The sequence below is a fragment of the Stigmatopora nigra genome, chromosome 17 (genome assembly GCF_051989575.1).
Source record: "Stigmatopora nigra isolate UIUO_SnigA chromosome 17, RoL_Snig_1.1, whole genome shotgun sequence".
NCBI lineage: Eukaryota > Metazoa > Chordata > Actinopteri > Syngnathiformes > Syngnathidae > Stigmatopora > Stigmatopora nigra.
The window spans coordinates 8688519-8704854 of NC_135524.1; the positions used below are offsets into that span (position 1 = coordinate 8688519).

Sequence of the window (16336 nt, forward strand, 5' to 3'; positions counted from 1 at the left end):
CTTTGTAGCTTGTGTCCTGCCAGTGCTGTTACTCCGTCAACTGTTGTGCTGAACATTTGATTCGTTGTCGTTTCCGCTGCAAGGTTCGTTACCGTGTGGTCCGTTGATGAGTCATCTTCCGCCCCCGCTCTCGCAGACTCCAGGGGTGTTTTTCCTTTAGAACTTTTCGAAGCGATAATTGGGTGGATCCAAGACACTGTGTAGTGAAAGGCTCCTGCCAGCAAGGGTAGCTAACCCATGCCAGCCCCGTTGGGGTCTATTCCCTCCTGCCAGCAGTCTCTTCAGGCCGTCACCAGGTCTTTCCCAGGTTGTCAGCTGCCCTTTCGCAGCGGTCACTGGTTTTGACACCAGACATCAGACTTCTTTATAGGACTAGGTGTTAAATATCCCTAATATTCAGCACATCAATTGACAGTGATTGGAGATATCGTCTTACATGGGGTGGGATTTGGCTAGGATCACGTGGTGCCACCTGCACGCCACATCATCAGTTGTTTGCCCCACACGTCATTGGGTGTTTCGGCCACTTATAACAAGACACCCTCTGCAGAGGTTGGCCCACCACAGGATGATCAGCCCCGGGTGTGTGGCGCAAGGTGGAACCACGCGATCAATTGGCAGCCCATGTTGCATCCTTACGTTTCAGCCACAGCCAGTGACTGCTCCGTTCCGCTGCAGTGGCAAGTTCTTTAATTGCCTTCCGTTGGGCCTGCCCCCTAATCCCTACTTCCTTCAGGAGCCTTGTGGTGGACTTGGCAACAAAGCCTCGACAGCCCACCTCCACCGGCCACACCTTTACGCTCCAGCCCCGCCCCTCTGCTTCAGCTGCTAAGTTGGTATATCGCAGCCTCTTCCGCTCAAATGCTTCATCGATGGCCTCTTCCCATGGGACAGTGAGCTCAACAATGAAGACACGCCGGCAGGATTTGGACCAGAGGACCAGATCGGGGCGCAGGTTGGTTGTTGCAATTTCTGGTGGGAAGGTGAGTCTCTGGGTGAGGTCCACCCGCATTTCCCAGTCCCGGGCAGCGTTCAGTGGGCCTGGATCCGGAGGAGATGTCTTGGTTCCTCTCTTCTCCCCTTCCCGAACAAAAGTTGTTTTCTGTGGGACTGTAGTCTGGAGAGGCAAGGCATTGGTGGTTACCCTCCTGCTCTCGAGTTCAGCAGCCAGGCACTTCAACACCTGGTTGTGGCGCCAGGAGTATCTTCCCTGCGTTAGGCTGGTCTTGCAACCCACCAAGATGTGTTTGAGGGTTGCCGGGGCTGCACACTGGAGGCAGGCTGGGTCCTCTCCATACCAGACATGTAGATTGGTTGGAGAGGGCAGGACATCATATGTGGCTCCAATGATGAAGCTTAGTCTATTGGCCTCCATGCTCCACAGATCGCCCCACGTGATTTTCCTCCTCTCCACACCTTCCCACTTCATCCAGCGGCCTTGCTGAGCCTGGGAGACCGCTGTGGCACATCTGGCTGCTTCCTCCTGGTGGCGCACTTCCTCCACCACCATGTGCCGCCGTTCAGCTGGGGCAGCCCTTTGCCAGGTGGGTGTTGCTGTCTCCAACCCAAGGCCACCTCTGCCATGTTGGACATGACCCACTATATCCCGGTGTCGGAGGGCGGTCTTTGCCCCCGCAACTGCTGCAGATGGCCTCCATTTCCTCCCCGTTGCTAGGGTTGGAGCGGCACCTCTGACGAATGGATCCCGGGATTCATTGAGAGTCATCTCCAGTCTTGACTTGGCACATTTGTACTCCTCCGTCAGGCCTGAGATTGGTACATATATATACATATATACTCCATTTCAACTGGGACTCATGTGTAGCTCGCTTGTTATGCTTTTACCTCCTCCAATGTAAGTCATTTTTATGTGTTGTATTGGCGGGTCTAGTCTGCTGCCTGCTAGTAGCCGGAAGTTAAAGCTTTGGGATTTTTGAAAGTGTCGGTATTTTCATGTGCCAATGTAAATCAAGATAGTGATGACCTACAGTATTAAAACTGCAAATCAGGACATTCTCCGACAAGTTGAAGATAGGTGAAAATCGGCATCTATTTATATGTTTCTGACCCGCTTGCTCCACTTGATTCTTATTGGCGTACTGTCCCAATCATGAGATTAATAAAATGTTCGCCTTTGTCCTGCGGGAGTCCCAAAATAATTCATACTGTAATGTTTACAGGTATTATTCACAAAAGAGTCTTAAAAAGCTTCACTGATGACAAACATTGGCATCGACCCTAATCTCACATTCTGATTTAGGCCAGGAAAACCCCCAAATCAACATTTGGGTAGAAAACAAAGAAACCTTCAAATGAGCCAACAGATTGTGGAATTCTCTTCTGCGTTGAGCAGCCTGCGACCAATGCTCAATTCGCAACATTACATTTACTATGGCTTCAACATTCTCCATCACATCTCCATACGCCCACACGCTTCACTCTATTATTTACGCACATGCATACTTTACGCTCTCACTACACATTCATATTCTTTGTCATCACAAACATTTTGCCGAAAGCTTTTCTACAATAGCCGATGTATAGAAAAGTACATTCATTGTGTTGGAATGTTTGCTCTGAGAGAACCTAAACCCATAAGAGTAAAACAGTATGTTGTTCCTGGGCATAACACCCGCAAGACCCATGTTTGTATCCTTCGATTTCAACTTGTGTTGTTTTTTTAAATTTAGAATGCTTGAATATGGACTGCAGAAAAGAGCATCGGATATTTTTATGTGTTGCTTTCTGTCATCCGGGCACCTGCGATAGAACGGTCTCTATAGCAACGCCTTCACCCCACTTCCCTTCCCCAACCTCTCGACGTGCACGTGTTCAAGCAACATATTATGAAGCTTATGCAGTCGAGCCCAAAGATGAGCGAGTGCCATATTGATTGTGAGTGTATGCGTCATAAGTGTCGATGCCATTTAGCCGGCGGCAGGCAATGAAATTGAAGCAACTTTTACTCCACAAATTTACTGGCAGCTTTTCAACATGCCTGTGAGACATATTCTCAAGGGAGAGGGTGCACTGCAGGAGGAGAATGGGAACGGGGGGAGCAAAAAAAAAAAAAAAAAGAGTGGATGTCGGATGAAAGTCAGCAATGCTTGGTACTGATCTACTTGATCTGCTTCAGAACACATTCATTCATTCATTTTACATTCAATGTTTATCCTTACTTGGGTCGCAGGGTTACTGGAGCCTGTCCCTGTCAACTATGGGCATTAGGCGGGGGACAAACTGAATGGGTTGCCAGCCAATCGCGGGGCACAATGAAACAGGCAACTACTCACTCATGCTCACAATCACACCGCCACCGAGTGGGAAACGAGTGCAGACTGACCAGACCAAAAATATCAAGCAAAAGAACACCCCTTGGCTGGCCCTTCATATTAGATAACACATTTTTTTTCCAAACTAATAAAAGGTATATAAATTATTTGTGTACAAAATAACCACCACAAGATTTGTTTAGACAATCAATATGATTGAAGGATTAAAAAAAACAAAAAGAGGAATTACAAACCACATCATGATAACATTGAGAAACACTAATACAAATGTACTTCCAGAGCAAAAATGTCCTGTACTTGCTTATACCAAATGAGAGTCAACATTCCAGTTTAATTTCCTGCCAGTAGACGTCTAGTAGTTAAATGAAACTGAATAAATACTTCGATGGTGTGCAAACTAGTCAATGGTGTTCACTCCCAAATTGAGTGCAGACTTGCACCTCCAAACAAAATTTTAAAAATAAATAAATAACTGCAGACGTGGGTTGCTCTAGATTTAGACGCCGTACAAAAGTGGAACTATGTGCGTCTAAGTCAAATGTATTCATATTTAATTTATCAGAGAGAGGACTTTCAGTATTTTGCATGGTTAACATTGTATACCTAATAACTTTTCCTAAATAATATTTCAATTTTTAGGTTATTATTGATTTTTTTTATATGTGTCGCAGCCATAGCTGCATTAAAGGTTTTAGAGCCATAAAATACTCATTGAGGGTTGGATTGATTCACACACAGCACTACTGAAGGCCTAAGTGTGAAATGCATGGTCCGCCACTGCTTGGTAGTACTTGCACTCAACTTTTATACTGACTGTGACTGGCTGGAAACTTCTCTTGTCCAAAGTCAACTGGGATGGCCTTCGGTTTACAGGCGGCCCAAATTAGATGGATGGATACAAATGTAACTGATTCTATTAGAACTGTGTGTACAGCCGCATCATCTTACATAGAATCAATCTGACGGGAGGAGACTCCTGCGGATCACTCAAACCTTCACTGACCCTGAAGTTATATGATCGCACTTCCATCTTTGTTTTTTTTTTGGCACAGCATAAACGCCACAGCTCCAAGTGCCCTCATATGACTTTTCTCGTTTCTGTTTTGGAACATAATCTTCCCATGCCAGGCGGGACGAACCCTTTAGGGAAGACACACACTGATAGAAGACTGGTTGATTGCGCATCTCTAATCCGGCGCCCCCTAGTAAATTTAATTTTTCTCCCCCTTCGGCGTTTCTTCACAGGCATTTTAGTTTCGCTGTCACTCGTCTCTTGCTCAATCTTTCGTGATACCATCTGCAGTGGGATGCTTTAGTGGAGTGAACGGTGCCGAAAGGGCATCTATTGAGGCGAGAAGATAGAACGTACGGTAGTTCACAATGTCACACAGAGCTGTCAGTTTCAGCAAACACAATAGCTGCTTTTCTTCTGTAACTTTCACCTCTTTGCTTTGAAACACTGGAACCTGAACACCTGAGGCTTCTTGTTATAGTGCATTCAGACACGTATATCAGTCCTTTATGAGCCTGGTGTCAAACCCAAGGGCTGAGGGCCAGATCTGGCCACCTGCATCATCCTATGTGGCCCGAAAAACTTAATATTTTTTTATTGTTTTTTATTCATTCATTGTATGAATGGTGCTGGAGCCTATCCCAACTAACTATGTTCAGCGGGACACCCAGAATCGGTGGCCAGCCATTCGCAACTTCATGTTTCCTGCCACAGAAATGACATAATATATAGTAATATTTTCTCTCAGTTTGCAAAATGAAGATAATTTTCACATTTTTCGGAGGCAGCACTGTGGGTGAATAGTTAGCAAGTCCGCCACACAGTTCTGACATCAAGGGTTCATGTTGATATGTAAACAGCTGTTATTTAAGATAAATTCACCAGCGTTTCTTTTTCTAGATTACAGAAAGCCATCTAAAAAGCCTTGTTTATATGCTGTGTTTTTAACAGTTTGTGCATTTTAGCAAATATGCAAAAAGGTCAGGCGTAAATTATTTAGCTTCTGTGAATACTTGTTGTATGCAATGCAGAAAATTGGGGTCATACGGGTGCGTTTGTAGATTGTGGAGCACTATGGTATGGTATGTGAATCTGCAGTACTGTCTAAAACGTCCTGCAGATTTTTTCTGTGCATGAGATGATTACCTGGCTTTGCGCTCACTTAATCACTGAGATTTTAGAGAGCACACGTCTTTTCCGGTGTACGTTTTTAACCCATTTGAAACGAGAGCTTGTGTTGATAGCTTAAGTTTTTTGTCATCAATGGATTGGAGTTTACTGACCTCTTTCATAGTTTTCATCCTTTGCATATATGTAGAGTACCTACATGTCATCATACATTATTCCGTGCCCTTCTGGTATCAGGAGGATTTGTATTCTCAACAGAGGTCTGTCTTGTATGCTTGTGAAAAATAGCTGAGAGTGAATTAGGTAATAATTGTAATTTATTCATTTATTTTTAAATAATTGAAAATATACTACTACAGGGATAGCCCCAACTTACGAATTATTCTACATATGAAATTCACAGGTTACGGAACACCTTGATATGCAGATTACTGTTCTAATGTACAAAAACAAGATCCAAGTTACGAAATCCCCCAAAATATCAATACATTTCCTATATCCGTTATTTTATTATGAAATTGTGGTATTGTGTCCTGCTTGAGAATCTCCTTACACTCCGCTGACTTCCTATTGGCTGTGCTTTGTCTATTGTCTACCGTTAGGTTCTTGCTCACCTTTGTTCCTCTCTTTTATAATGCAGACCTTCACTTCTTTAAGTTCCCCTGTAACTTCTACTTGGTCTCGCTACAGATCATCTGCAAGCATTATATTCCAAGGAGCTTCCTTTCTCACCTCGTTTGTCAGTCTATCACCTTTGCAAACAAAAAGGGTCTCAAAGATTGGGCAATTGTACCTCTCACTCCTATTACACACGAAATGGCTATTGTTGAATTGATAAAAATATGATAGAATGCGCCGGTTGGCAAGTGGTGAGCACATTTGTACTCACAGGTCGGGTTTTGATCCCTGTGTTCGATCACCGTGATGAATGTTCTCCTCGGGCTTGCGTGGGGTTTCTTGTTTTCCTCCGACATCCCAAAGACATGCATGGTAGGCTGGTTGAACACTCTAAATTGCCTCTCACACTCATGGTGTGAGAGTAAATGGTTGTCTATCTCCTAATGCCCTGCGATTGACTAACCACCAATTCACAGTGTCCCCTGCCTGGTGCCCATAGTTAGCTGGGATATGCTCCATCACCCCAAAACCATTGTGAGGAGAAGTGGTTCGGAAAATGAATGAATCCGGAGTAAACCAACGCAATACAGGAGAGTACATGCAAACTCCACATAGAGAGGCCTGGGATCAAATCGTTGAATACAGAACTGTGAGGCTGATGCGCTAAACACTCGGCCGCTGGGCCACCTATCACTAAGATGCTTTGGAAAAAGAATGATTGGCCTTTTCAATTCAATGACACAATAAGTGTAAAAGATAATTACGGGAATGAAATGTCAAACAGGAGGAAATTCAATCATGTGAAAATAGCAGAGGAGGTCTTAAATGTAAAAATGAATAGCATAGTCAGAAACATTCCAGGAAGTGAGCCTTGGATGACTCACTGTGATGCTGAAGAAGAGTGAGCCGAATGACGATGTGCGCACTATATGTAGTGGAGAAGTTAATCTTTCTTGACGCCAGCGGCCGGCCTCTTCCTGCCACTCCTTTGTCACCTTTTAACCTGTAAAACTGATTTGTCTCAGACGCACAAACTGACTAGACTGATAAAAAAAATCTGGAGCGTTCAAAGCAAGTGTGGCTGGAAAAATAAATCTCCCTGAGGCCACTGGGTTTCTTCACATATTTGATTTATCTCTCCCCTTTTTTAATCTCCAGAGGAATAGATTTAGCTGATTTTTCACACAAAAACAAAAATAAAAAACAAATACTAAACACATGATGACTATGAACATCAGAATGTGGTGATACTTTAGATCAGCGGCCTGAAACCAATTCTGCAAAGGGTCCTGGTCTTTGTTCCAACTTTTCTAGTGCCAACAGTTCAACTAAAGAGGCGCCTTCCAAAATAAGTAGCCCTTGACTGCAATCAGGCGGCCTGGTAGGCGTGTGGTTAGTGCATCTGCTTCACAGTTCTGGGCTCGAGGGTTTGATCCCAGGTCGTTCCTCACTGTGTGGAGTTTTCATGTTCTTCCCGGGGTTGCATGTATTTTTTCCGGGTACTCCGGTTTCCTACCACATGCCAAAAACATGCATGGTAGGCTGCTTGAACACTAAATTGCCCCGAGGTATGAGTGTGAGCGTGAAGGGTTGTCTGTCTCCTGATGCCCTGCGATTGACTGGCCACCAATTTAGGGTGCCACCTTCGTCCCAAAGTTATTTTGGATATGCTCCAGTGCCTCCCGGGACCCTTGTGAGAATAAGGGGTGCAGAAAATGAAAGAGAGATTTTTTGTATGGCAATGAGCTTGTAACATAACTTAAACATATTTAAATTAACTTGGATTACGATACAGACATTCAAAAATAAATTTAATCTAACCTTACACTAATCTTAATTGTTTTAGTTTTTTTTTACCTTTCTTCTGCTGGGTTTGTTCTTATTCACTCTCACAAGGGGCAATTTAGAGTGTCCAATCAGTCTACCATGCATGTCTTTGGGATATGTGCCCTACGACTGACTGGCGACCAGTCCAGGGTGTAGTCTGCCTTTTGCCTGAAGACAGCTGGGTTAGGCTCAAGCAAACCCTGCAACACACCCTAACCCTAACCCTTTCAAGGATGGGCGATATGGAAGATGAATGAATGAATGAATAAAAAGAAGTTCCCCAAAAACAAAGCCGCGATGTAGTAAACCAGCAATAACCATAGCGCGAAGTAGCGAGGTGTCTCTGTACAAAGAACCCTTCCACCACCCCCACAACAGGTGGTGCATTCCAAACCAGATAAACCCATCGTTAATGTTTAATCAGTAAGCACCTGTAGAGGCACAGTATTGCTATAGGCTCAAGTAAAATCACTATTGATGAATTATCTATCAGTGACATTACAGGGTTGGTGGACCGATACATCCGGTTAAAAATCCACCATGTGGCGCGATGCATTAATAATGAGCATTTGTAAATTGCATAGCGGTGGGTAGTTTTGCAAAAAAAAAAAGAAGGATGTCTTAGAAGAAGTTGCCATCAACAGATTCATTACATTTTGTGCATTACTGACATCTGAATGTGTTCAAATGATGAATTGATTTCAATGATGCTGAACACAATAAACCATTGAGAAAGTAACTGAATTAATTATTTTTCTTACACTGAGTTGCCTAGTTGAACGGATATTTTTCTTGAAGTAGCTCATTGAAAATAATAACGTTTAGTGTATAGCGGTTGGGGTGTCAGATTGTGTGCGAAATGACGATTTGGCTGCAGTGATTAATTGGTGAGTTATAGCTCTAGCTCGATTGAGCTCCATCTGCAAACACATAAAATGCAGAGAGGGCTACCAGGTATTTTTTTGGAAGCAATTCAAAGCGATATAGCCTTGTTTTATGATATGTCTATTTATGTCTTAATTGACATTCCAATCTATTTTGCCTTGCAGAAAGGAAACAAAATTTGATTATACCATTTGGAAGTTGAGGTTTATACATCACGTTAATCCAAATAGCAGCTTGTTTATACATGCTCGCTTAATTTTCTGGGCTATGTTATAATTACGCCAGCTCTAATTTTGTCTAATACAAGAATCCTGCTCATGTTCTGGTTTTGAGAAATATTCATCAAATATTATATTCATGCCACAATTCCATTAGCATCATGCGAAAAAACACATGTAAAACATGTTCCAAGTGCACAAGAATGTGTTTTTTTGTGTATAAAAGCCTGACTTTAGTGTAAAGTAGTCTTCCCCTGTTTGTTATATGCACTTCACTTGTTTCACCTTGTGATTTATTTTATTTATCAAGTTTGACAGGAGTGGGAAGAATATGCTTGAAGTTGTACCCATGTATGCCATAATATTTGCTTTGACATGTTTTTCATGCTCCATACTTATGCTTCAAATTGAATGCGTTCATAAAACTGGATGCGATTCATGACTTTTTGAACTTTTATACTAAGTATCCAATCTGATTTTTTCCCAACTTCTGACACAGTTTATCTTCACAAGATTTTTTTTAGCAGTAGGCAGGTGTCTTTTCTCTGTCTTGCTCTAATTTTTATCCTCTTATCTACCACCTGGGTTGGCTGAGTGGGTGGGCCGGAAGCTGGACAGCTGATGTGCATTAGGAGTACTCATCATTTAGGGACTCGTGTCACAGACAATGGCTGACGGGCTATTGCATTTTGCTTATTGATGTTTGTGCCCCACATTCCTACCGAGTTCTGTTGCCTTCAGATGGTTGTATTTCTTCTGCTTATTTTGGTACTTTGCATAACTTAGTTTACTCGCCAATTCAGTCGTGCTTTTTTTGTTGTATCTCATTATTCCGAATAGATTTTGCGACAACTTAGTTTAGACTTTTCCGGCATGAGTGCCCTTTCTTTTGTTTACTTGCTTACTCGGTTGTACTACCCTTGTTGCACTTTTTTATACTCCGTTTTTTTGGCGTGTTTAAATATCTAAATGTCTATTTGTACTCCTGCCTGTGAGTTTGTGTTTGGTTCTATTGTCAACGGCTTGTCGTTTCATTGCGGTAGACACCCTCAATTATTTGGCAGCCAATCGCCGAGCCAGCTGACAAACAACCATTCACACTCATACTCAGGGGCAATTAGGGGTATTCAACCAGCCTACCATTCATGTTTTTGGGATGTGGGAGGAAACCAGAGTATCCAGAGAAAACCAAGACAGGGTAACGTGCAACCTTCACATAGGCAGGTCGGAACCCATCAAGGATTGAAACTTCTATGTCAGAATTCTGAGACATTGCTAACCATTTCGTGTGGCAGACTTCTTACATGCGTTTGGTGTAAGGTAGTTTTCCCCTGTTTGCGACAAGCACTTCACTTGCTTCACCTTGTGATTTATTTTATTTATCAAGTTTTCCAGGAGTGGGAACAACATGCTTACTTATGTATGCCTTGTCTTTCAAATTTAAATATTAATTCACTCATCTTCCAAACCGTGCATCCTCGAAAGCGTTGCAGGGTTGCTGGAAAGTAACCCAACTCACTTTGGGTGAAGGGCAGACACACCCTAGACTGGTCAGCCGAAGGGCACAAAGAGAGACAAACGACCATACACCCTCACAATTATACACCAGTGGGAATTGAGCCAGGCGAGTGAACCACTTCACCATGAGGTGGAAATATGTAATATAGATTACTTGAAATAAATAAACTAACAGGTATTTAAGAGGCATCAAAAAAAGAAAAGAAAGTAATCCCTTCCGTGTCTTTGTTTAGAATAGGATATATTGCTACTGTCACAATGAAATTTTCCGAATAAGGGCTGAATAAAGTTATCCAATCCAATTGTGAAGCAGTGCCGAGATTCAGTCAATCGTGTTTGTTCTCAGTTTGCCGCAAGTGTGTTCGTAAGTTCATGGTAGAGAGACTTCACTTGGATCTTTTAGGGAGTAGGCTTGGTGCTGTCCTGCATTTTGGATGCGTTATAGTTTTTTGGCTTTCACGTTTTGTGTGCGCCACGCTATCACTATCCCTGCTTCTTTGTCTCCTGAACCTTGGTCAGGAACTACCATTCACATCCCATTAACACCCTTGTTCTTTTTGTTGTTTGAGTGGTGTGATTACTGTTTCTATTTATCAAATTTTATCGCGTTTTTACTTTTATTGTTTACAAAAATTATTTGACGTAATTACCGTTATCGTTTTATAGCCCAGGTATACATTAAATGAATCACAAACACAAGTGAGTAAAGTTTGTAGCAAAAGCAGGAGAAAACTGCATTGTACGTGTTAGAAAGGCCTAACAAGTACAGAAAATAAAGTTTTACACAAGAGATGATTGTGAATTTATACCATAGAAGTACATTCCTACATAGAAAACATCCTGGTATGCTTAGAACATGTTTTACTTTCGCGGTACTTCATATTATGCTTATGGAATGATGACATGAATCTAACGCCATAAAATTGTTACTAATTTAGACAACCTAAAAACACATTACTTTGTTTTTAATTAAATAAAAAATGAATTGAATCATGTGCTTTGAAGATACACATTTATGTGAAGGAGCAAATATCTAAGTAATGAATAGTTGTTTGATGCTGGAGAAAAATGTCTTCATGCTGAGTTAGCCTAAGTCTTCTGGCACGAGTTCAATATTCAGTAATATTGATCTTCTTGTCTGTTTTACAACTGTAACAGTAGCAACTTTTCAGTTAATGTGGAGGATGTTTTAGTATCGTTCTTCATCATTACGTGAAGACCTGTTATAACTTAATATATATATATATATATATATATATATATATATATATATATATATATATATATATATATATATATATATATATATATATATATATATATATATATATCCCTTTTGTGTTGTTTAGACGCTGACAAACTTGAGTTCTCTTTGAAATAAACCCACATTTTTTTAACAAGTATTTATTGTATATACAGCTATATTCATATATAGGAAAATCGCTAACATGTCTCCTTCTCTGCCCGCTACTGATGAAATCTTAGTTATGTAGGTATTCCATCTTGAACCATTTAGCACATGTTAACCCAAATTAATTAAATGGATCCGCAGTGAACTTTATACCTTCTGTGATGCATTTATGAACAGATTGAGGGCCGGAGGCTAAATTCATTTGTTTATTAATATAATGACGCACAGACATTAGAGGAAGAACGAAAAAAAAGCTTATCAAAATGAATTACAAAATGCAATATCCCCTTATACCCGTCTGATGGTGTAGTGGTTCACCCGCCTGACGTGCAGGCAGGTGCTGGCCAAATTCCCTCTGGTGGCAGAATGATTGTGAGTGTGAATGGCTGTCCATCTCTCTGTGTCCCCAACGGCTCGCTTGCGACCAGTCTAGGGTGTAGTCTGCCTTTCGCCTGAAGGCAGCTGACATAGGCTCCAGCAACCCCTGCAACCCTTACGAGGATGTGCAGTACGGTTGATGAATGAACGAAGGATAACATCTCAATATAAGCTCATTACTACTGTATGCAAACATTACCTTAATTTGTATGTGTGTTTATCAAATATGTTTTATGTTGTCACTCTTCCTGAGTGTCTTCTTCTGCTATGCAGCAATGATATGTTTACAAGATGTTCTGCGGGCGCAAAGCCAAGCTGTGAAGGCACTATTCACTGGACAAGCATTACCCTGTATAATAAAATCAATAATAATAATAGCAACAACAACCACATCAGTGATAATAGTATTTAATATATTTTTTTAAATATTCTTAAATATTTTTTAATAATATTAATAGTACTACTACTACTCCTACTACTACTACTACTACTCCTACTACTCCTACTACTCCTACTACTCCTACTACTCCTATTACTCCTATTACTCCTACTACTCCTACTACTCCTACTACTCCTACTACTCCTACTACTCCTACGACTCCTACTACTCCTACTACTCCTACTACTCCTACTACTACTACTACTACTAATAATAATAATAATATCTAGCCTTCCTTCCTTTCTTTTATCTTTACATCTCTTTTGACTGCAACCCCAATTTTCTAGATGTCTAGGGATAGATCATACAATTAGCGATTAAAGAAACAAGTTCGGGCGGCTCGGTGGATGAATGGTTAACGCTGTGTCCTCACTGTGTGGGACCTGGGTTCAAATCCAGGTCGGTCCAACTGTGTGAATTTTGCACATTTTCCCCGGATACTCCGGTTTCCTCCCACATTCCAAAGACATGCATGGTAGGCTGATTGGACACTCTAAATTGATTGGGCTTGAATGGTTGTTTGTCTCCTTTTGCCCTGCCATTGGCTGGCCACCAATTCAGGGTGTCCACCCGCCTCTGGCCCGAAGTCAGCAGCTGGGATAGGCTCCAGCACCCCCCATAACCCTAGTGAGAATAAAGCAGTTCAGAAAATGAATTAATTAATATATACACACATCTTTCTCTCTCTCTCTTGCAGTTAATACACAATTTAAATATCCCCAACAGAAGTCACTGCTCCTCTGCTTAACTTCTGGCATTGATTTAAAAGCAGGGCTGTCACATCTTGGGTGTTTCCGCAAAAAAATTATGGAAGCCTATTTGTTATTCTACAGTTTACTCGTGTTAGAATTAGTATCATGAGTTATCATCAGCCAAGGACTGTTTCTTATTACAAGATGAATCATTATTTTGTAGCCTCTTCAACCCGCATCAAGTAGTTTTACCGTGCCCGGATATGACCGGGCAGTCGCACTGAAATCATTCAGTGGTGCTTCGAGGTGTGACAGGAGGAGAACGTTGCCCTACTTTGAGTGTGCCGTAATTATGTAACGCTCGAGTACCTGCAGCACCGGCGGCATGGCAACTTGTGGTGGCAATCGATGGAAGTAGTATAAAACACAGACATAAAGTTGCTCTTCTTTTTCCATCGATATGTTACTTGATCTCGCTTATATTTACTTACATCTAATGTTTTTTTCAATTGCCACAGGTTCTGACTTTAATGCTACTAAAAAAATCTAGTCACGGCATTAGAGTTGTGTGGTTCATTCATTCATTTATTCATTTTCTGGACCGCTTATTTGCACAAGGGTTGCCAAGTGTGTGGTTTCAAATCAAATTTTATTTGAATGGAGTACTAAAAGTATATAATCTAAATATTATTTGGACATACAAGGTTAATATTTCTATCAAATACTGTGATAATTTCTCTTTTTTTATACCTCAAAATGTTTGTGGTTCTTTTCTAACTCATTGTGACTTTTTCCTCGGAATATTACCACTTTATTATGTAACATGGCGACTTTATTCCTGTCACTTTACACTCTTAGCTTGCCTTTCTTTGCCCCAAATATGCCTTCCTTAATATTTCGTTTATCTCCAGAGCTGTTCTGGCTTCATAATCCTTTGAAAGTTTTCCAATTTTGCTAACTATCTGTAACTCGCTCAACTTACCTCACTTACTTCTGCAGTCATGCTCACATCCGCTTTCAGTTTCTGTTATGTATTTTATTTTTTTCCTGCCTGGTCGCCAAGGCCTGTTTATAGAAAAATGCTTAGGCGCACAAACCTGAGTCTCAGCTGTCGCTTATATAACGCACTTCAAGACATATTTTCACAGTATGGCGAGCGTGCGCCATGCAGTCAACTCTTCATTATGACAAACATGCAGCGCTGTATGTCATTTAATGTCCATGCTTTCATTGCCCTTGACAGTTCTTGACATCCAATCATTTCAGTTGTAAGGGCTCGAACTGGGCAGTCATGTTTCTATGCCATTGACATTGAATAGACGTGTAAGGGAGGGGCTGGAAACAATCTTTATATTGAAAATACCTGATCAACTTTTGATTTTTCTGAAAGAAGCTCTTGGAGAAAAAAAGTTTGGACAACATGGCAATCCAGATTAAGAATGATTTAACAATGGTTGAACCATCGCTCCCAGTCAAACTGTATTGGACGTGAGCAATGACTTAATTCTGAGAACACAATTTCCCACCTTTTCCTCTGCAGAGAGCAAAGCTTCAATCTGCTTTGCAGGAGGAAAATCGTCTCAACCTCCAGCTGATTAGCCGTCACCTGAAGGCATCCAACTATGACCAGGTGATGTTTCCTCACATGGGTTCTGCAAAGAGAAAGTGGAAGACATCCACAAAAGCTGTTGTAATTCTTATCTTGATTCGCTAATAAGGATGTTAATACCTTCAACCTAGGGTGGCCCGGTACCCTTCCTTTATAGAGATTGCATGTTTGGCTTGTTCATCCCGAAAACCTGCATGCTCGGCTGGTTGAACCCTTGAAATTGTCCCAAGGTATGAGTGTGAGTGTGAGTGGTTGTGCGTCCCCTTGTACTCTGTGATTGGCAGGGCACCAATTCAGGATGTTCCCTGCCTGGTCCCCATAGTTGACTGGGATAAGTTCCAGCACTTCTCACGAGCCTTGTGAGGATAAGCGGTACACAAAATGAATGAATGATTACCCTTAACTTAATATTAAGTGAAAATGTGCAGTCAAATACCTTTTATTTGATTAATTTCTAACCCACTGTGTTGTTTAGCAACTGATAAATAGAGTGATCATGTCCCACATTCACTCACATATTGTGACTCCTTGATATGTCATTTATAGTCAATAGAGCAGGGATGGTCAATACTTCGATCGCTATCTAACAGTCGGTTGCGACAGTATTATTGGCAGATTGCATGACAAGTTTTGATTCAGTCTGATGGTGTCTTTTAGGCCTGAATGATGCAGAGCTGCCAACCTCTGTTGGCATGACACCCCAACCTTTTTTGAGCCAGATTTAATGTAAACCTGGGTTGGAGAACAATTTAGACACAAAGAGCCAACTTTTTAAACTGTGAGCGTTAAATAGCCACACTTTACGTCAGAAGCAGCATGAAAAAACAATCCAATCTGCCATTTTTTAAACATAATTTAGTTGTTTTTTTTTAATGGGCCCTGATGAATTTGAGTGTGTTTTAAGAGAGGATAAAAATAAGAAACATGAAAAGAGGCAAAGAGCCACAGTACATAAAAATATGATAAGAAGCAAACAGTTGCATTCATTTTGGCTCGGAGCCCTTTGCGGCTTGAGAACCACATGTTCGCTACGCCTGATGTAAAACAATATTTTCATTGACTATCATTTTAGTTATTCATTTGGTGAATGAGGGCCACAGGGGGTGTTGAAGCACATCCCAGTTTGAACTTCAGGCATGAGGCCCTGAATTGGTGGCCTACCAATTTCAGACCACGTGGAGATGGACAACCATTCACGCTTAAACTTATACCTTGGAGAAATATATGGTGTTCAACCAGCCCAACAAGCATGATTTTGAAATGTGAGAAGAAACTAGAGCACCTTGTAAGCTCTGGGGAGAAACTCCA

The 16336-nt window shown here is 41.5% G+C and overlaps 1 protein-coding gene across 1 annotated transcript in view; it reads left to right on the forward strand.

Annotated features, from left to right (window-relative positions):
• Positions 1-16336, forward strand: part of LOC144211006 (uncharacterized) — a 41940-nt gene that overhangs the window by 18093 nt on the left and 7511 nt on the right. The window contains exon 4 of the mRNA XM_077737983.1: positions 14960-15049. Coding sequence (XP_077594109.1) covers positions 14960-15049 — 90 coding nt within the window. The remainder of the gene's footprint in view (positions 1-14959; positions 15050-16336) is intronic.